The sequence below is a fragment of the Oncorhynchus mykiss genome, chromosome 19 (genome assembly GCF_013265735.2).
Source record: "Oncorhynchus mykiss isolate Arlee chromosome 19, USDA_OmykA_1.1, whole genome shotgun sequence".
NCBI lineage: Eukaryota > Metazoa > Chordata > Actinopteri > Salmoniformes > Salmonidae > Oncorhynchus > Oncorhynchus mykiss.
The window spans coordinates 49,498,315-49,519,734 of NC_048583.1; the positions used below are offsets into that span (position 1 = coordinate 49,498,315).

General features: G+C 42.4%; 1 protein-coding gene across 1 annotated transcript in view; it reads right to left on the minus strand.

Moving 5' to 3' along the window:
* The window catches only part of LOC110498061 (filamin-A-interacting protein 1), a 47,693-nt gene that overhangs the window by 22,642 nt on the left and 3,631 nt on the right, over nt 1-21,420 (minus strand). Inside the window, exons 2-4 of the mRNA XM_021574625.2 lie at nt 9,828-10,128; nt 9,270-9,443; nt 8,717-8,895 (exon numbers count right to left, since the gene is read on the minus strand). Of these exons, the coding sequence (XP_021430300.2) occupies nt 8,717-8,895; nt 9,270-9,443; nt 9,828-10,121 (647 nt within the window). The 5' untranslated portion in view covers nt 10,122-10,128. The remainder of the gene's footprint in view (nt 1-8,716; nt 8,896-9,269; nt 9,444-9,827; nt 10,129-21,420) is intronic.

The window sequence follows — 21,420 nt, forward strand, 5'->3', positions numbered from 1 at the left end:
GAAGATGGTTAAACAACCAGACTATATTGTAATGAAGATGGTTAAACAACCAGACTATATTGTAATGAAGATGGTTAAACAACCAGACTATATTGTAATGACGCTGGTTAAACAACCAGACTATATTGTAATGACGCTGGTTAAACAACCAGACTATATTGTAATGACGCTGGTTAAACAACCAGACTATATTGTAATGAAGATGGTTAAACAACCAGACTATATTGTAATGAAGATGGTTAAACAACCAGACTATATTGTAATGAAGATGGTTAAACAACCTGACTATATTGTAATGACGATGGTTAAACAACCAGACTATATTGTAATGACGAGTTATGAACCACACAGACTGCTGGCATGTTAGGATTCACGGAACATAGAACGTTATCGGCTCTGTTTGATCATGGATTCACGGAACATAGGTGGAACGTTATCAGCTCTGTATGATCATGGATTCACGGAACATAGGTGGAACGTTATCGGCTCTGTTTGATCATGGATTCACGGAACATGGAACGTTATCGGCTCTGTTTGATCATGGATTCAGGATGGTCAAATGATTGTAAGTTTCATAATGACGTGGTCTATAAACATGAGATCCTGAACTCCCTTGAGCACATGTTCAGGTGCAATCAACAGTGGGTCCCTGAGAAAACACACTCATCCTTTGTTTCCCTGAGGAATGTAGTTGGAGGCGCAGCAGCCTGTATGTGTCAGAGGGTTGTGGATGAAAGATGAGACGCTGTGCCTGTCAAAACACAGCCGTGGACTGTAATCGCTGCTCTTGAGGGGGGAAAGCATTAAGCGCTCAGCTACAGCATAATCGATAAACTACATCTCATTGATGTTGTGTTAACAGAAGTGCACCAGAAGCTAAACTACTTTAAAGCACACAAAGTCTGGATCACAGGCCGGTGTAGGTTTGATCACAATGACGGCAATGCCTCTCTTTTGAATACAACTTGTCTCAACCGCAGCAACGCTTCTATTCCCTAATTTACAACATACTGCATGTGAAAACGAAGTCAAGAGCAGAGCTAGCAACCCCTTCACTCCAAATTCACTTCTATTCCCTAATTTACAACATACTGCATGTGAAAACGAAGTCAAGAGCAGAGCTAGCAACCCCTTCACTCCAAATTCACTTCTATTCCCTAATTTACAACATACTGCATGTGAAAACGAAGTCAAGAGCAGAGCTAGCAACCCCTTCACTCCAAATTCGCTTCTATTCCCTAATTTACAACATACTGCATGTGAAAACGAAGTCAAGAGCAGAGCTAGCAACCCCTTCACTCCAAATTCGCTTCTATTCCCTAATTTACAACATACTGCATGTGAAAACGAAGTCAAGAGCAGAGCTAGCAACCCCTTCACTCCAAATTCGCTTCTATTCCCTAATTTACAACATACTGCATGTGAAAACGAAGTCAAGAGCAGAGCTAGCAACCCCTTCACTCCAAATTCGCTTCTATTCCCTAATTTACAACATACTGCATGTGAAAACGAAGTCAAGAGCAGAGCTAGCAACCCCTTCACTCCAAATTCGCTTCTATTCCCTAATTTACAACATACTGCATGTGAAAACGAAGTCAAGAGCAGAGCTAGCAACCCCTTCACTCCAAATTCACTTCTATTCCCTAATTTACAACATACTGCATGTGAAAATGAAGTCAAGAGCAGAGCTAGCAACCCCTTCACTCCAAATTCGCTTCTATTCCCTAATTTACAACATACTGCATGTGAAAACGAAGTCAAGAGCAGAGCTAGCAACCCCTTCACTCCAAATTCACTTCTATTCCCTAATTTACAACATACTGCATGTGAAAATGAAGTCAAGAGCAGAGCTAGCAACCCCTTCACTCCAAATTCGCTTCTATTCCCTAATTTACAACATACTGCATGTGAAAATGAAGTCAAGAGCAGAGCTAGCAACCCCTTCACTCCAAATTCGCTTCTATTCCCTAATTTACAACATACTGCATGTGAAAACGAAGTCAAGAGCAGAGCTAGCAACCCCTTCACTCCAAATTCGCTTCTATTCCCTAATTTACAACATACTGCATGTGAAAACGAAGTCAAGAGCAGAGCTAGCAACCCCTTCACTCCAAATTCGCTTCTATTCCCTAATTTACAACATACTGCATGTGAAAATGAAGTCAAGAGCAGAGCTAGCAACCCCTTCACTCCAAATTCGCTTCTATTCCCTAATTTACAACATACTGCATGTGAAAACGAAGTCAAGAGCAGAGCTAGCAACCCCTTCACTCCAAATTCGCTTCTATTCCCTAATTTACAACATACTGCATGTGAAAACGAAGTCAAGAGCAGAGCTAGCAACCCCTTCACTCCAAATTCACTTCTATTCCCTAATTTACAACATACTGCATGTGAAAACGAAGTCAAGAGCAGAGCTAGCAACCCCTTCACTCCAAATTCGCTTCTATTCCCTAATTTACAACATACTGCATGTGAAAATGAAGTCAAGAGCAGAGCTAGCAACCCCTTCACTCCAAATTCGCTTCTATTCCCTAATTTACAACATACTGCATGTGAAAATGAAGTCAAGAGCAGAGCTAGCAACCCCTTCACTCCAAATTCGCTTCTATTCCCTAATTTACAACATACTGCATGTGAAAACGAAGTCAAGAGCAGAGCTAGCAACCCCTTCACTCCAAATTCGCTTCTATTCCCTAATTTACAACATACTGCATGTGAAAACGAAGTCAAGAGCAGAGCTAGCAACCCCTTCACTCCAAATTCGCTTCTATTCCCTAATTTACAACATACTGCATGTGAAAATGAAGTCAAGAGCAGAGCTAGCAACCCCTTCACTCCAAATTCGCTTCTATTCCCTAATTTACAACATACTGCATGTGAAAACGAAGTCAAGAGCAGAGCTAGCAACCCCTTCACTCCAAATTCGCTTCTATTCCCTAATTTACAACATACTGCATGTGAAAACGAAGTCAAGAGCAGAGCTAGCAACCCCTTCACTCCAAATTCGCTTCTATTCCCTGATTTACAACATACTGCATGTGAAAATGAAGTCAAGAGCAGAGCTAGCAACCCCTTCACTCCAAATTCGCTTCTATTCCCTGATTTACAACATACTGCATGTGAAAATGAAGTCAAGAGCAGAGCTAGCAACCCCTTCACTCCAAATTCGCTTCTATTCCCTAATTTACAACATACTGCATGTGAAAATGAAGTCAAGAGCAGAGCTAGCAACTCCTTCACTCCAAATTTGCTTCTATTCCCTAATTTACAACATACTGCATGTGAAAATGAAGTCAAGAGCAGAGCTAGCAACCCCTTCACTCCAAATTCGCTTCTATTCCCTAATTTACAACATACTGCATGTGAAAATGAAGTCAAGAGCAGAGCTAGCAACCCCTTCACTCCAAATTCGCTTCTATTCCCTGATTTACAACATACTGCATGTGAAAATGAAGTCAAGAGCAGAGCTAGCAACCCCTTCACTCCAAATTCGCTTCTATTCCCTAATTTACAACATACTGCATGTGAAAATGAAGTCAAGAGCAGAGCTAGCAACTCCTTCACTCCAAATTCGCTTCTATTCCCTAATTTACAACATACTGCATGTGAAAATGAAGTCAAGAGCAGAGCTAGCAACCCCTTCACTCCAAATTCGCTTCTATTCCCTAATTTACAACATACTGCATGTGAAAATGAAGTCAAGAGCAGAGCTAGCAACCCCTTCACTCCAAATTCGCTTCTATTCCCTAATTTACAACATACTGCATGTGAAAATGAAGTCAAGAGCAGAGCTAGCAACCCCTTCACTCCAAATTCGCTTCTATTCCCTAATTTACAACATACTGCATGTGAAAATGAAGTCAAGAGCAGAGCTAGCAACCCCTTCACTCCAAATTCGCTTCTATTCCCTAATTTACAACATACTGCATGTGAAAATGAAGTCAAGAGCAGAGCTAGCAACCCCTTCACTCCAAATTCGCTTCTATTCCCTAATTTACAACATACTGCATGTGAAAATGAAGTCAAGAGCAGAGCTAGCAACCCCTTCACTCCAAATTCGCTTCTATTCCCTAATTTACAACATACTGCATGTGAAAATGAAGTCAAGAGCAGAGCTAGCAACCCCTTCACTCCAAATTCGCTTCTATTCCCTAATTTACAACATACTGCATGTGAAAATGAAGTCAAGAGCAGAGCTAGCAACCCCTTCACTCCAAATTCGCTTCTATTCCCTAATTTACAACATACTGCATGTGAAAATGAAGTCAAGAGCAGAGCTAGCAACCCCTTCACTCCAAATTCGCTTCTATTCCCTAATTTACAACATACTGCATGTGAAAATGAAGTCAAGAGCAGAGCTAGCAACCCCTTCACTCCAAATTCGCTTCTATTCCCTAATTTACAACATACTGCATGTGAAAATGAAGTCAAGAGCAGAGCTAGCAACCCCTTCACTCCAAATTCGCTTCTATTCCCTAATTTACAACATACTGCATGTGAAAATGAAGTCAAGAGCAGAGCTAGCAACCCCTTCACTCCAAATTCGCTTCTATTCCCTAATTTACAACATACTGCATGTGAAAATGAAGTCAAGAGCAGAGCTAGCAACTCCTTCACTCCAAATTCGCTTCTATTCCCTAATTTACAACATACTGCATGTGAAAATGAAGTCAAGAGCAGAGCTAGCAACCCCTTCACTCCAAATTCGCTTCTATTCCCTAATTTACAACATACTGCATGTGAAAATGAAGTCAAGAGCAGAGCTAGCAACCCCTTCACTCCAAATTCGCTTCGATTCCCTAATTTACAACATACTGCATGTGAAAATGAAGTCAAGAGCAGAGCTAGCAACCCCTTCACTCCAAATTCGCTTCTATTCCCTAATTTACAACATACTGCATGTGAAAATGAAGTCAAGAGCAGAGCTAGCAACCCCTTCACTCCAAATTCGCTTCTATTCCCTAATTTACAACATACTGCATGTGAAAATGAAGTCAAGAGCAGAGCTAGCAACCCCTTCACTCCAAATTCGCTTCTATTCCCTAATTTACAACATACTGCATGTGAAAATGAAGTCAAGAGCAGAGCTAGCAACCCCTTCACTCCAAATTCGCTTCTATTCCCTAATTTACAACATACTGCATGTGAAAATGAAGTCAAGAGCAGAGCTAGCAACCCCTTCACTCCAAATTCGCTTCTATTCCCTAATTTACAACATACTGCATGTGAAAATGAAGTCAAGAGCAGAGCTAGCAACCCCTTCACTCCAAATTCCTTCAGTAGTTTGGTGTAAGACCTGTATGTGTTTTCCCTTTTCTTCTTGCACACTCACACACGTCAGTGAGCTACATAAATGAATAGGTGTGAAATGGATGGACATGTAGACATATTGCTCCCACCTTGCACTGACAGAGAGCATCATCAAAACAGTGGCAACTCTCTACCAGGTGTGTGTGCGTGCGCGTGTGTGCGGCCCTTTCCTGACTCCAGGCCAGGGGAATGTGGGCTCAGCCAGTGCTGATGGAGCAGGAGACCTTAAACACAGGGCTGTAGGCACTAAGAGGAGGTTGTGGAGGGCAGTAGGCTGAACACTGGCCAACCAGGACAGTGAAACAACCTGGCAGAGGCTGTCACCGGTACCACTAACACCTACATTAAGATCAACTGGACTTAAAGTAGATCTACCTACTGAAACTTGTAAACTCCAACAACTATCTCAGGTTTGGATTTAACAATTTATAGTTCATAACCACCTTTGTAGAATGAAAGTCACTGCTGTCTCGTACTGTACATAGCTAGCACCTGATGAAGCCTAGTCGAACTTAGTCCCACTGACTGTATCTGTTTCTCTGGGGTTGGTTGATGTGGAAGGCTTTCATCAGACAGTCTGAAGGTTCATTAAAGGGAATTCCTGCGGTTGCTATCCCTCTCCAAAAAAGCGTGAAACCTGCTGCCTGGGGTTGGCATGTTCAGGGTCTACCTCAGTCAGGTGTCAATCAAACACATCCGGGGCAAAGGTTCAAGTTTCTCCTACTGTTTGGAACCAATGAACAGTACTCCCTCTGTCCTCTTTCTCCTTCTCCCAGGCCTCTCCCACTGTCTCTGACGGCGACTCTTCTGATGGTGATGTAGCCTTCATGGTCTGTCTCCTGAGTTGTCCAATAAAAGGGAAGGAGATGGTGCTGTGGAGCTTTGAGAGTACATTGGGCCTGTCTGGGTGATGCTGTTTGAAGTTTTATAGCTTATGAAACACAGCTGGGGCTCCACTCTGGCCTCTGGCCTGCAGATGACTGGGTGTGGGGAACATACACGCACACACTCGTGCACACATGCAGGTTGACTGTACAAACATTACACAGGCACACACACACACACACACACACACCGTAGTTCTAACACATCATCTATCGGCCTCAGTAAATGGTCCGTGTCCAGAGGCGGCTGGTACTGCACGCATTAACCCTCAGCACAACTGAACATTTAAAACGGCGCAATGGCCCTTTATGCTGCTGCTGGATCCAAGGGAAATGCTTGGACTTTATGGGCATACAGGTTCTCCATGCCCCCATTGCCCACAGGGAGAAGAGCAAACACATATGTCTCTGTATTGGGAAGCAACAATAGTGCTTGCTGCAAAAGCCTCATCCAATGGATCTAGCCAGTGGAATCTGTTAAAGTTATCTGGCCCTCTGACTTTACAAGTCCTGCCCATATAGGTATCATATAAACCACGATTAGTGTCAATGGGAGTCTCAGTGTCGGGCCATGGTTCCGCTTGGCTTCAAAGGCAGGGTGAGGTCACACACTGGTCAGATGAGGTCATTCATCCCTCTGTGTGAGTAGTTTAATCCAACCTGGACTCAGGGGTAGATGTAATATAGTAAAAGAATATCTGAGAAATTCCAATGATCAAATCGAAGTGTATTCGGTCACATGCCCCGAATACAACCGGATGTAAACTTTATAGTCACATGCCCCGAATACAACCGGATGTAAACTTTATAGTCACATGCCCCGAATACAACCGGATGTAAACTTTATAGTCACATGCCCCGAATACAACCGGATGTAAACTTTATAGTCAAATGCCCCGAATACAACCGGATGTAAACTTTATAGTCACATGCCCCGAATACAACCGGATGTAAACTTTATAGTCACATGCCCCGAATACAACCGGATGTAAACTTTATAGTCACATGCCCCGAATACAACCGGATGTAAACTTTATAGTCAAATGCCCCGAATACAACCGGATGTAAACTTTATAGTCAAATGCTTACTCACCATCCCATTCCCAACAATGCAGAGTTAAAAAGTAAGATACATATTTTCTAAATAACAAAAAAAGGAAATAGTAACACAATAAAATCTGTAATGAGGCTATATACAAGGAGTACCAGTACTGAGTTAATGTGCAGGGGTATGAGATAGTTGAGGTAAATTAGGTAATACTCTATGTACATGTGGATAGGGGTAAAAGTGACTAGGCAACCAGGATATATAATAAACAGAGTAGCAGCAACAGCTTGTGTGAAAGTATAGAACAGGAAGGCCTGCACACTGTTGAAATTCCCAATTCACGGTTTTATTGACAACATTTTGTATGACAGTGTGTGTGTAGTGTCAATATGCATGTGTGTGTTGGAGTGTCAGTGGAGTGAGTGGGTAGAGTGGAGTGGGAAGGGAGTTAGTGTAAATCAATTAAGATAAAGAAATAAATAATAAAGGAGTCAATGTAAATTGCCGTGCTTTAGCAGAGAGAACAGTCTAGGACTTGGGTGGATGGAGTCTTTGACCATTTTTAGAGCCTTCCTCTGACATCGCTTGGTATAGAGGTTAGAATGATATGTTACCTTTCGTATGATATGTATACATTTGTGGATGACCATCATCCATTTCATATGATATTATTATCATATAAATTGTAATTCATAACATATCATTATCATATAAATTGTAATTCGTAACATATGTTACGAATTTGCAAAACATACTATATGATATGTTATGAATTTGAATTTGTTGTGGCTAATGTTAGCTAGGTGGCTAATGCGAACATTAGCTAGATGGCTAACGCTAGCTAGGCTAGGGGTTGAGGTTAAGAATTAGGTTAAAGAGTTAAGGTTAGGCTTAGCTAACATGCTAAGTAGTTGCAAAGTAGAAAATAGTTGGTTCTCAAATTATTAGGTTGTCCGTGATGAGATTCCAACATGCAACATTCGGGTTGCCAGAAGTTCGCATTTTGCGTCTACCCATCCAACCTACTTTCATTTTTGCCTTAAGTAACCTTCTGTCTTATGTAACCATACCAAACCTAACATATCCTACTAATTTGAGTGTTCCAGATGTATGTTTACTATCTTACGTCTAGTCTGAGACCAAGATGATTTTGCTTGCTCTTTCTCATGTCTGATCCCTTTGAGAGGTTCCCGCTCTCTGTGTCCTTACAGACTCCTCTCACACACACAGTCATGCTTGGACTACTGAAGCCTAGGTCCCAATGGTCCTGATGACCTGATCTGAACCTCCACCAGATGATGTCATGGGAGAAAGAGAACTGGGAGATATTGCCTCATCACCAACTTCATTATGCTCCAATGCGTAAACCTTTTCTTACTTTAATTCTCTCAGCTTTGGGTCAGAATGAAATTAACAAGAGTCTCTTCCTCATCCTCTGACCTCTCTCTTTTCCTCCCCCTCATCATCTCACCTCTCTCTCTCCTGCTCCAATAGGTTAGTGAATTCGTCACTCTTGTTCATGTAGTCAGCATGCTTGCGCTTCTCGCTGTCCAGCTCCTGCACGGTGCTGCGATGACACTTCTCAGTCAATAGAAGCTGTTCCAGCATGCACCGATATGTGTCCTTGTGTTTATCCTGCAGACGGTCCAGCTGAGGAACACACAACACAGAATAATCATTAGACTGTAACTGACTATTCAGTCAACTAGTGTACTTCTGTCTTGTTGATCTATGCATCCTTATTGTATAAGAAAACTGGTAGATTTCATGGCAAAAATGTGTAAAACTAATGATGTTCAACATTTGACATCCAGATTTGTCTGTATGAATTACATGGTACTGCAATTGTTGAGGGAGCTACTGTAGCGTGTAACCATTTCAATTAACCTTTTATACCTGTTGTAAACTGTGTACATGACGAATAAAATTGTATTTAAAAAAAAGAGAGGAAAAAAAAGAATACTACAATCAATATTATTGGTTTGTAAGGTAATACGTATCTGTCAGTACTGTTGGTGACTAACCTCAGCCATTGGCCACTGGTAGACATTGTCAATGTGTGTTTGTGTGTTGGTGAGAAGGCTGTCTCTCTGTAGGGCCTGGAGGGCTGTGGTAGGAGCTGCAGAACCATAGTGGGACTTCAGAGCTTCCAAACGTGTCCTCTCAGTCTTCAGTACACAGATAACATCCTCCCTCGCCTGGGGGTTACACACACAAAAAACACACTCTCTTAGTGCTTTGAAAAAAACCTTGCAAGTTATTGTTTATAAGAATCTCCTTTAGGGCACCAAGGGACTACTCTTACAAGGCAAGGTAAGAAAGAGTAGGTTTTCTGTAATGTAATGTGTGTTAGTACCAACATCAGCCACTAGAGGGAGGTGTAGTATAGACAAAAATATATATAATTTTGGACTAAAATATTGTGAGGATTTACAATAAAAGCATGGCAATCGGTTCCACCTAGTGGATAATGAAAGTAAACATCATCCCAGCAGACAAGATTAATGGTTCACTCCACAGTTAACTATTAAGCTATGCACAATATCATAATACGGTAGTTTATCAATATGAATCAGACTCACCTGAACCTCACCTTCCATGACCCCTAGCAGCCTCAGAAGGTCCTTTTTAGTAAGGTCCATGATTCCCAGTCTTTTGTCACAAGTACCTAAGCTGTCCTCGGTTGACTTCTCTATGTCAGAGACCACCACCACCTCCTCCACCAACTCCTCAATGTTTGGTTGAACTTTGACCTTCAGACTCTTTATGGGTGTATGCAGATTTACACCCTCTTCCTGGTTGATGTCTTGTGTTGCCTGGGGAACCCCGAGTACCCCATTGGCTGGGCTCTCCACCCCACTGCTCTTGGACCTCATCCTCTACCTGGCCAGAGAAAAAGAACAGAGGGAATCATATTTTAATATTGTGCTCCTCTCTACCTGTGCAGCAATGAATAAAAGTGAGGGAAATGGTCAACTAAATCAATATACTTAATGTTAATAGAATCTGTACAAACATCAATTGAAAGCATGTGAAAAGTGAGAAAGAGAGTGTGAGTGTGTTTGAGACAGAGAACGAGAGAGAGATACAGAGAGAGAAAATACAAATAAACATCCTGGACACTACTCAGACTGTGGACACATCACTTACAGCCGGTTTTATGGCCTTGGAAACCCATCTTCATTCATGTTTGTCTTGTTTGTCGTGCTAATCTGTAAACAATCTGGGATCCAACTCAAAAAGAAATACAGGGCTTAAACTATGATGGTCTGTATGCACCATGTTATACAGTAAGACCAGGAATCTTAAACTATGATGGTCTGTATGCACCATGTTATACAGTAAGACCAGGAATCTTAAACTATGATGGTCTGTATGCACCATGTTATACAGTAAGACCAGGAATCTTAAACTATGATGGTCTGTATGCACCATGTTATACAGTAAGACCAGGAATCTTAAACTATGATGGTCTGTATGCACCATGTTATACAGTAAGACCAGGAATCTTAAACTATGATGGTCTGTATGCACCATGTTATACAGTAAGACCAGGAATCTTAAACTATGATGGTCTGTATGCACCATGTTATACAGTAAGACCAGGAATCTTTAGAGTTGCATTGCATTCATGTACTGTTGAGTCATCCTGTGTCTGTTGGGGTCAAGTGCACTGCACACAGTGTAGGTCAGGGGTACTCAACTACTGTATGAGGTCCACAGAAATTCCCTGCGGTCAAAGGTCCGGATGGATATTGTCTTTATCGGCATAGTAACAAACCCCTACCTCGGGACCCATGCCACCCCAAACTGTTCACACCCCTCCTGTTGGCGAAAATAATATTTTCCAGTTTTGTAGCTAATTTCCTACAATTCAACACATTTTGCCATGTCTTATGTGTGCATCTGAAAAAGTTACAGATGCGCAAATATCATACCCCCAAGACATGCTAACCTCACCATTACAATAACAGGGGAGGTTAGCATTTTTGGGGTGTATGATATTTATGCTTCTGCACTACTGCCCAAGCACTACTACATTTCAAAATTGTACTTTGTGTAATCTACTATTACAACTCTCAACCAAATTGCATTGAAATCTAAGTTCTTAAAATTATTTTTCTTATTATTATTATATATGAAATATATATATATATATATATATATATACACTGAGTATACAAAACATTAAGAACACCTGCTCTTTCCTTGACGTACACTGACCAGGTGAAGCTATGATCCCTTATTGATGTCACTTCAATCAGTGTAGATGAAGGGGAGGAGACATATTAAATAAGGATTTTTAACTCTGTTTGGTGTAGTCAGTGTATATACATTTATTTATTTTGGTCGGGACCCACGGTCCGTATTGACCCCACTCTGGGTCCAGGTCCGAACCTCGTTCCACCTGCTGAGTGTGGCTAATGTAGGTCATCAATGCATTTGTGTGTGTGCATGCACTGTATGTGTTAAACTTCATAGAGCTTTGATCTTAGAGCATCTCTCCTCCTCCCTGAAGGAGTTGTGATTAATGGAACAACTATAGTCCCTTGAAGGAGTTGTGATTAATAGAACAACTATAGTCCCTTGAAGGAGTTGTGATTAATAGAACAACTATAGTCCCTTGAAGGAGTTGTGATTAATAGAACAACTATAGTCCCTTGAAGGAGTTGTGATTAATAGAACAACTATAGTCCCTTGAAGGAGTTGTGATTAATAGAACAACTATAGTCCCTTGAAGGAGTTGTGATTAATAGAACAACTATAGTCCCCTGAAGGAGTTGTGATTAATAGAACAACTATAGTCCCTTGAAGGAGTTGTGATTAATGAAACAACTATAGTCCCTTGAAGGAGTTGTGATTAATGGAACAACTAGTCCCCTGAAGGAGTTGTGATTAATGGAGCAACTACAGTCCCTTGAAGGAGTTGTGATTAATGAAACAACTATAGTCCCTTGAAGGAGTTGTGATTAATGAAACAACTAGTTCCCTGAATGAGTTGTGATTAATGGAACAACTACAGGCCCCTGAAGGAGTTGTGATTAATGGAACAACTATAGTCCCTTGAAGGAGTTGTGATTAATGAAACAACTATAGTCCCTTGAAGGAGTTGTGATTAATGAAACAACTATAGTCCCTTGAAGGAGTTGTGATTAATGAAACAACTAGTTCCCTGAATGAGTTGTGATTAATGGAACAACTACAGGCCCCTGAAGGAGTTGTGATTAATGGAACAACTACAGGCCCCTGAAGGAGTTGTGATTAATGGAACAACTACAGTCCCTTGAAGGAGTTGTGATTAATAGAACAACTATAGTCCCTTGAAGGAGTTGTGATTAATGGAACAACTATAGTCCCTTGAAGGAGTTGTGATTAATGGAACAACTATAGTCCCTTGAAGGAGTTGTGATTAATAGAACAACTATAGTCCCTTGAAGGAGTTGTGATTAATGGAACAACTATAGTCCCTTGAAGGAGTTGTGATTAATGAAACAACTAGTTCCCTGAATGAGTTGTGATTAATGGAACAACTACAGGCCCCTGAAGGAGTTGTGATTAATAGAACAACTATAGTCCCTTGAAGGAGTTGTGATTAATGGAACAACTATAGTCCCCTGAAGGAGTTGTGATTAATGGAGCAACTACAGGCCCCTGAAGGAGTTGTGATTAATAGAACAACTATAGTCCCTTGAAGGAGTTGTGATTAATGGAACAACTACAGTCCCTTGAAGGAGTTGTGATTAATGAAACAACTAGTTCCCTGAATGAGTTGTGATTAATGGAACAACTACAGGCCCCTGAAGGAGTTGTGATTAATGGAGCAACTACAGTCCCCTGAAGGAGTTGTGATTAATGGAACAACTATAGGTCCCTGAAGGAGTTGTGATTAATGGAGCAACTACAGTCCCCTGAAGGAGTTGTGATTAATGGAACAACTACAGTCCCCTTACTGTGAGCAAGTGTTCTCTCTGTGATTCTGTTCTGGTACAGTATGACATCACAGTCCGGAACCTCCTGCGACGGTCCACAGTCCGGAACCTGCTGCGACGATCCACGGTCCGGAGCTTCCAGGCAAGGCGGCCAGTCCAGCTCCAGGGCAGGAGCCTTCCTCTGCACTGATGCCCAGTCCAGGCACGGTGTCCAGTCCCGCTCCAGGGCAGGAGCCTCCCTCTGCGCTGGTGCCCAGTCCAGGCACGGCGTCCAGTCCCGCTTCAAGGCCGGAGCCTTCCTCTGCGCCGGTGCCCAGTCCAGGCACGGCGTCCAGTCCCGCTCCAAGGCCGGAGCCTTCCTCTGCGCCAGTGCCCAGTCCAGGCACGGCGTCCAGTCCCGCTCCAAGGCCGGAGCCTTCCTCTATGCCGGTGCCCAGTCCAGGCATGGCGTCCAGTCCAGCTCCAAGGCCGGAGCCTTCCTCTGCACCGATGTCAAGGCATGGCGTCCAGTCCCGCTCCACGGCCGGATTCTTCCTCTGCGCCGACATCCAGTCCAGGCACGGCGTCCAGTCCCGCTCCAAGGCCGGGGCCTTCCTCTGCGCCGGTGCCCAGTCCAGGTGCGGCGTTCTGGGCGGGGGCAAGGTCCAGCACCAGAGCCGCCACCGATGCTGGATCCGCGGGACGAGCGGGTTCTTCGTCCCGCACCAGAGCCGCCACCAATGCTGGCGGATCCGAAGGCAGAATGGGTACTTCGCCCCGCACTGGAGCCGCCACCGACACTAGATGCCCACCCGGACCCTCTCCTATAGAGTCAGGTTTTGCGGCCGGAGTCCGCACCTTCGGAGGGTCGGAGTGTGACTAGGGTGGGTAATCTAGGTTGTTTTATTTCTGTTGGCCTGGTATGGTTCCCAGTGGCAGCTGTTTAGCGTTGTCTCTAAATGGGGATCATATTTAGGCAGCCATTTCCCCACTGTTTTTTTGTGGGATATTGTTTATGTGTAGTTGCCTGTGAGCACTCCATAGCTTCACGTATTGTTTGCTTTTTTAAAAATGTTTTGTGCGTGTCAAGTCAATAAATATGTGGAACCCATATCACGCTGCGCTTTGGTCCGAATGTTCTTACGACGATCGTGACAGACAGATAGCGAACAATTCCCTTGCAGGTGATGTCACACGACCCCTGACTCATCCTCTGAGCCATCTTGAGCTGAGTGAGCTCACAGAACTATGTCACACATTCCCTCTCCCCTACACGACTCCACCGCTCTCTCTGCTCTGAGATCAGTTCGAGGCTCAATTAGGTGGGTGACCCACCTCCTTGGGACCGTTGAAACAACGCAATCCGTAGCCAGAACAGCACAACACTGGGACTGTGAACATTAATAAAGAACAGTAACTCATTCTAACCTCAATGAAAACAAGATGTTCACTAGGAGAGCTTTGAGACTGGGAGCAAAGCAGGCCTGACTGTACTGTATGTATGTGTGAGATACAGGGTTCTGACAGCGGTTCACTGGAGGTTTCAGCTCACTCCTCAGGGATTTGTTTATCTTCCTCTTTAGTAGCGGTCTGACTCTGCAGAGCTCTTACTGATCAGAATGACTTAATGGCGTCTGAAACGAATCTACCCTAATCTCAAATGTTTCCTGGAAAAAGGTCCAGGTGCAAGAAAGGGTTGAAAGAAAAGATCTTCCAAAATAAGAGAGAAGAAAAGCCATCTCAAGTGCTGAATTGTGCTACTCAGACTGCTTTCCATGCCCTGTAGTACATTACAGTATAATAACATCACATTGAGTCAAACTGGAGTGATTTTCTCTAGCACAGTAGACTACCCAGTACCCACTGCTATGCCACTCCTCAGCCCTGCCAGGACAGGTGCAGCCAAGGATAAAGGGGTACCAAGGTTACACTCTATGCCTTGATGATGTAACATCCACAGTACTGTACTGTACTTGACTCCAGCAAAGGATTAGATTCCAATGGCACATTGTGTTAGCTAATCCAAGTTTTTCATTTTAAATGGCTAATTGATCATTAAAAAAACCTTTTGCAATTATGTTAGCACAGCTGAAAATGGTTGTGCTAAAGAAACAATAAAACTGGCCTTCTATAGACTAGCTGAATATCTGGAGCATCAGCATTTGTGGGTTCGATTACAAAGACTTTCTTCTGAAACTCGTCAGTCTATTCTTGTTCTGAGAAATGAAGGCTATTCCATGCAAGAAATTTCCAAGAAACCTAAGATCTCGTATAATGCTGTGTACTACTCCCTTCACAGAACAGCGCAAACTGTTAGAAAGAGAATAGAATAGAAAGAGGAGTGGGAGGCCCCGGTGCACAACTGAGCAAGAGGACAAGTACATTAGAGTGCCTAGTTTGAGAAACAGATGCCTCACAAGTCCTCAACTGGCAGCTTCATTAAATAGTATCCGCAAAACACCAGTCCCAACGTCAACAGTGAGGAGGCAACTCCGGGATGCTGGCCTTCTAGGCAGAGTTTCAAAGAAAAGTCCCTATCTCAGACTGGCCAATAAAAATAAAAGATTAAGATCGGCTAAAGAACACAGACACTGGACAGAGGAACTCTGCCTAGAAGGACAGCATCCTGGAGTCGTCTCTTCACTGTTGACGTTGAGACTGAAGTTTTGTAAATAGTAAAGTACAGATACCCCAGAAAAACTACTTAAGTAGTACTTTAAAGTATTTTTACTTAAGCACTTTACACCACTGTTCACCACAGTGTTTGGATCGATAGGCTTTACTGAGTATTACTGTAAACCACTGAGATAAGAATAACACAGTGACCAATCTACTGGCTCTCAAATGACCACAAGTTTATGTGATCTTCGTCTGGTTTAAAAGGTGGGTTAAGAGAGGTTGTAAGAGGCCAGAGAGGAATCAGACACAACCATATTTTGAAAGCACCTACTTCTCTCACACACTTCAAAACAAAACTCTGGATATTGTTTTGAACTCATGGTCAGGACATGAACCTAAGTACATTCAATGTAAAACTTGCATTTATTATTGAAGTACATGCACACTTCCAATATGTAACTATGCAACAGCTCTGTAGAGTACAGTATCACTTCTCCCTAGTTCATTTGGGCTTCATCCTCCATTTAACTTTGGAAAAATACTTTAGCTCCAACTTCTGGCTCCTTTGGCTTCTACCTATGATTCCAAACTCCAAGAACACATTTATTTTTCCTCTAGCACAGTTTAATTAAACCAGTTCTTATTCCCACAGTTCTGTATGGATTGTGTAATGCTATCAGCTGGAACATGCATTACTTTGATTCAAGGGTAATGAGCTGATTGGGAGTTAAGCCATGAAAGCTCAACATTCACATGGAACTGAGGTTAGATAGATAGCTGACTGGACACTGTTCAAATAGACCATTTCAGGATAATGATCTATTACTCCAATTTCACCAAGGCGTAATGATAACAAAACCTTCTCTATACCCTTAACTCCTTCCAATTTTTGTGTTTTCTATTTAAATTTCAATCAGATTCCTACAGCATGACTCTCCGTTTCAGCTCAAAGTTTGCAACTGTTGTGAGTGGAGTGAATTCTAAGAGGGCAAATGGGGATTCCAAAGCCACGTGGCCTCTGAGCCTCACATACCATTCCTGCATGTTGCATTCCCTTCTTCCCTAATGTGGAGGGAGCTGGCTAATGGACAATGAGCCCTCACTGGGTACCCCTGACCAGCATGCCCACAAATCCATGGAATCCAAGTCATCTGTAGTATGTTACTGTCTAACTGCCTGCATCAAACGCCCAAGTTCCCTCTGATGAGAAGACCAGGGCCTAATGATCTGTGGGTCATGTGAAGGCGTGGGACTAAAGTAAGGTTGGGTCCCATGTCTACTCCCACATAGCCAGGCTAGACCCTGGCGGTCATGGCCAGCTGTCACTCAGGGTATTTATAGGGTCTCCGACCCCAACACACGTTCTCCTGGTCCATGCTGGAGAAAAAGGAGCCCTATCACTTTAGCTGTGATCAGCAAGTAAACAGATGCCTTTCACTGAAAGGGAGTCCAGCAGCTTTAGGTTGGGGTACAACATACTGCTCAAATGATCATTGAAAAGCAACAATATTTGGCTACAGCTACACCACCTACATACAATCCAAATTCAACCATAAGGTGTGTGGACATACCGGGAAAATAAACAAACTTCGTTGGAGGACCTGATTTAGACAGTGGATGTGAACTCTTTCCCAGATCTAGAGTTGTTGTTGTTGTTTGTATGAGATCTGTACCTCCTCTTCCAGTGCTCCTCCAGAGGTCCCTCCCAGACTGCATGGCTACATGGTCCTGATTTGGCCTGTGATGTCAGCCTTAGTTAATAGATAGCTCCTGCTCCCTGAGACACTAGTGACAGCAGTTGTCGGGATTCCAGGGGCCCTCCGAACTCTTTGGAAAAACGTATTGTTTGATTGGGGGAGTTTGATATACTCACTGGGCAAAAACTAGTTGAATCAACGTGTTGTTTCCACGTCATTTCAATGTGATGACGTCGAATCAACGTGGACAACTCATTGGATTTGCAACCAACTTTTAACCTAAATCCAATGTCATGGTAATATTTTTAGTTGATTTCACATTGAATTGACCTTAGTTGACAACACCACAAATGTAAATCAAAAATAGACGTTGAACTGACGTCCATGCCCATTGGGTAGCCACGCTATGAACCCAACGTGACTAAATATGGGCTGGGAACTGTGCCTCAGCATGAAGGAGTTTGGCAACGCACCACGCCTGCAGACCTGATCAAATACTGTGGGGTAAAACGGCTCTTCCATCTTAACAAGGAAAATGATGTTTCAATCCACCTTGACTCAAAACTGTTACAGAGATTGTCTTGATTCAAATGTTAGTATTACTGTTTTTACAAGTTCCTCTTTTCCATGTACTGCTACAGACTGGTATGTCTCAGCTTTCTGCAGACACATTCCTCTGCAGACAAACAGTGACCTTTCAGGGTCAAATATTACATAACAGACGTGTTTCAGAGGCAAATTTAGTTCAACTGAAGACTGATGAAGCCTTTTGTTGGTTGAGACAGCTGAACACACTTACAGTGTACATATTTCTTGTTGATTGGTATTATATCACTAAATTACACGTGGAATTTATGTTTACAATATATACTTATTGCACTTGGAATTTCATAATACTTTGTTTAACTTAGAATTTCTAAATACTAGATGACATGGTCTCTGCCGACAGGGTCCCAGTTCTGTTGGTTACTGTATATGTATATTGGCCACGGTACAGTTTGTCTAGTGATCTGGCCTACTTCTATTTATACTCTGCATCAAAATGTGTTACACCTGACATGTCATCCTGCTAGAGCAGAATATTACTTTCCCTACAAGGTTTCTACTCGTTGTATCCTCTTCATCACAACATTACATACACGGTCTTCTGATTGCAGATGAGGTTCAATGAGTTTCCACCATTAGCAAAAACAGGTATTTTTAACACCAGGGCAACAGTGTCCCAACAGTGTCATGTATGACAGAAGGAAGACACATACAGTTGAAGTCGGAAGTTTACATACACTTAGGTTGGAGTCATTAAAACCCCGTTTTTCAACTACTCCACAAATTTCTTGTTAACAAACTATAGTTGTGGAAAGTCGGTTAGGACATCAAATTTATGCATGACATAAATAATTTTTCCCCAAAAAAATTACAGACAGATTATTTCACTTATAACTCACTGTATCACAATTCCAGTGGGTCAGAAGTATACATACACTAAGCCTTTAAACAGCTTGGAAAATTCTAGAAAATTATGTCATGGCTTTAGAAGCTTCTGATAGGCTAATTGACAAAGTTTGAGCCAATTGGAGATGTACCTGTGGATGTATTTCAAGGCCTACCTTCAAACTCAGTGCCTCTTTGCTTGACATCATTGGAAAATCAAAAGAAATCAGACAAAACCTAAATTGCAGACAAAAAAATAAATTGTAGACCTCCACAAGTCTGGTTCATCCTTGGGAGCAATTTCCAAACGCTTGAAGGTACCACGTTCATCTGTACAAACAATAGTATGCAAGTATAAACACCATGGGACCACACAGCCGTCATACCGCTCAGGAAGAAGATGCATTCGGTCTCCTAGAGATGAACGCACTTTGGCGTGAAAAGTGCAAATTAATCCCAGAACAACAGCAACAGACCATGTGAAGATTCTGGAGGAAACAGGTACAAAAGTATCGATAGCCACAGTAAAAGGAGTTCTATATCGACATAACCTGAAAGGCCGCCCAGCAAGGAAGAAGCTACTGCTCCAAAACTGCCATAAAAAAGCCTGACTATGGTTAGCAACTGCACATGGGGGCAAAGATCATAGTTTTTGGAGAAATGTCCTCTGGTCTGATGAAACAAAAATAGAACTGTTTGGCCATAATGACCATCGTTATGTTTGGAGAAAAAAGTGGGAGGCTTGCAAGCCGAAGAACACCATCCGAACCGTGAAGCACGAGGGTGGCAGCATCATGTGGTGGGGGTGCTTTGTTGCAGGAGGGACTGGTGCACTTCACAAAATAGATGGCATCATGAGGAACAAAAATTATGTGGAAATATTGAAGCAACATCTCAAGACATCAGTCAGGAATGTAAAGCTTGGTTGCAAATGGGTCTTCCAAATGGACAATGGCCCCAAGAATACTTCCAAAGTTGTGGAAAAATGGCTTAAGGACAACAAAGTCAAGGTATTGGAGTGGCCATCACAAAGCCCTGACCTCAATCCCATAGAAATTTGTTGGCAGAACTGAAAAAGTGTGTGCGAGCAAGGAGGCCTACAAACCTGACTCTGTCAGGAGGAATGGGCCAAAATTCACCCAACTTATTGTGGGAAGCTTGTGGAAGGCTACCGAAACGTTTGACCCAAGTTAAACAATTTAACGACAATGCTACCGAATACTAATTGCATGTATGTAAACTTCTGACCCACTGGGAATGTGATGAAAGAAATAAAAGCTTAAATAAATCACTCTCTACTATTATTCTGACATTTCACATTCTTAAAATAAAGGGGTGATCCTAACTGAGCTACGACAGGGAATTTTTACTAGGATTAAATGTCAGGAATTGTGAAAAACTGAGTTTAAATGTATTTGGCTAAAGTGTATGTAAACTTCCGACTTCATCTGTACATACCTTCAGTAGATGAAGATGGTGCAGCTAGTCGGCCCTAATACTGTACACTGTAGGCCTATCAAAGGCAATGCAATTCACATACAGTTGTAGGATCTTAATTTGAGCCAGTTTGCTACAGTAGGAAAATAATCCTGCAGCAACAGGAAATGTGGATTATAATTGATGGACATTTTTGTAGGGGTTGATACATTTTTCATAAGGGAAAGTCAAGTCTGACATTTCAAAGTGGAAATTACAGAAGCCCTTCTAAACCTCATACAGTACACGTTTTACATTTCCTGCATTGCAAGTTCCCCTGAAACGCGGTGATAAAATTAAGATCGTACCTGTGTACATTTATCTCCTTTTGCTCTGAACGAAGTTTGTATGTCTCCAAGAGCCAACAGATATGATATTCACAACTCTACTGTGCTGGGTAGCAACCCAATTCACTTGATCTATTGAGGGAGCAGCATGGAGTAGGCTTACAGAATCTGTAAATGGACACCAACCAATCAAGCACCAAATTCCTTGAGTAACATGACATGATTGGATATCATGTTTAAACGGAGATTCTAGGCATGTTCAGAATGTTGCATAAAGACCATATAGAGGCTTACACATGGGTGAAGCACACTCACATTCTGAAATGGCATTTTTGTCCTCTCCAGTTTTATCATTGGAATGTGATACAAAACGAGGCAACAGTGTGCTGTAGGACCATGCGGACGCCTCTGAGTGGTCGGGTAGGCTGTTTGGAGTGTATATATATATATTATGTCCCCCCCACTTCTAAAACCAAAGTTGCGCCCCTTACTAGGCCATAATTCCATAAAATGTCAATGGTCTGCTCTGATCTGTCCATGTGTGATGCACATGACATTACATGACATTACATGACCCTTTCACACTGCTGAAAAAAAGTTATACACATTTAGCCTAACTTGAGTCGTCTGTCCAACTCAAGAGTTGCCTAGTTAAATAAAGGTTAAATAAACATTTGATAAAAAGAGCTCCAACAACAGTTCAGACACTGAGATCCCAGAGCGATAAGGCAGCTCTATTTCTGAGTCATGGATCGG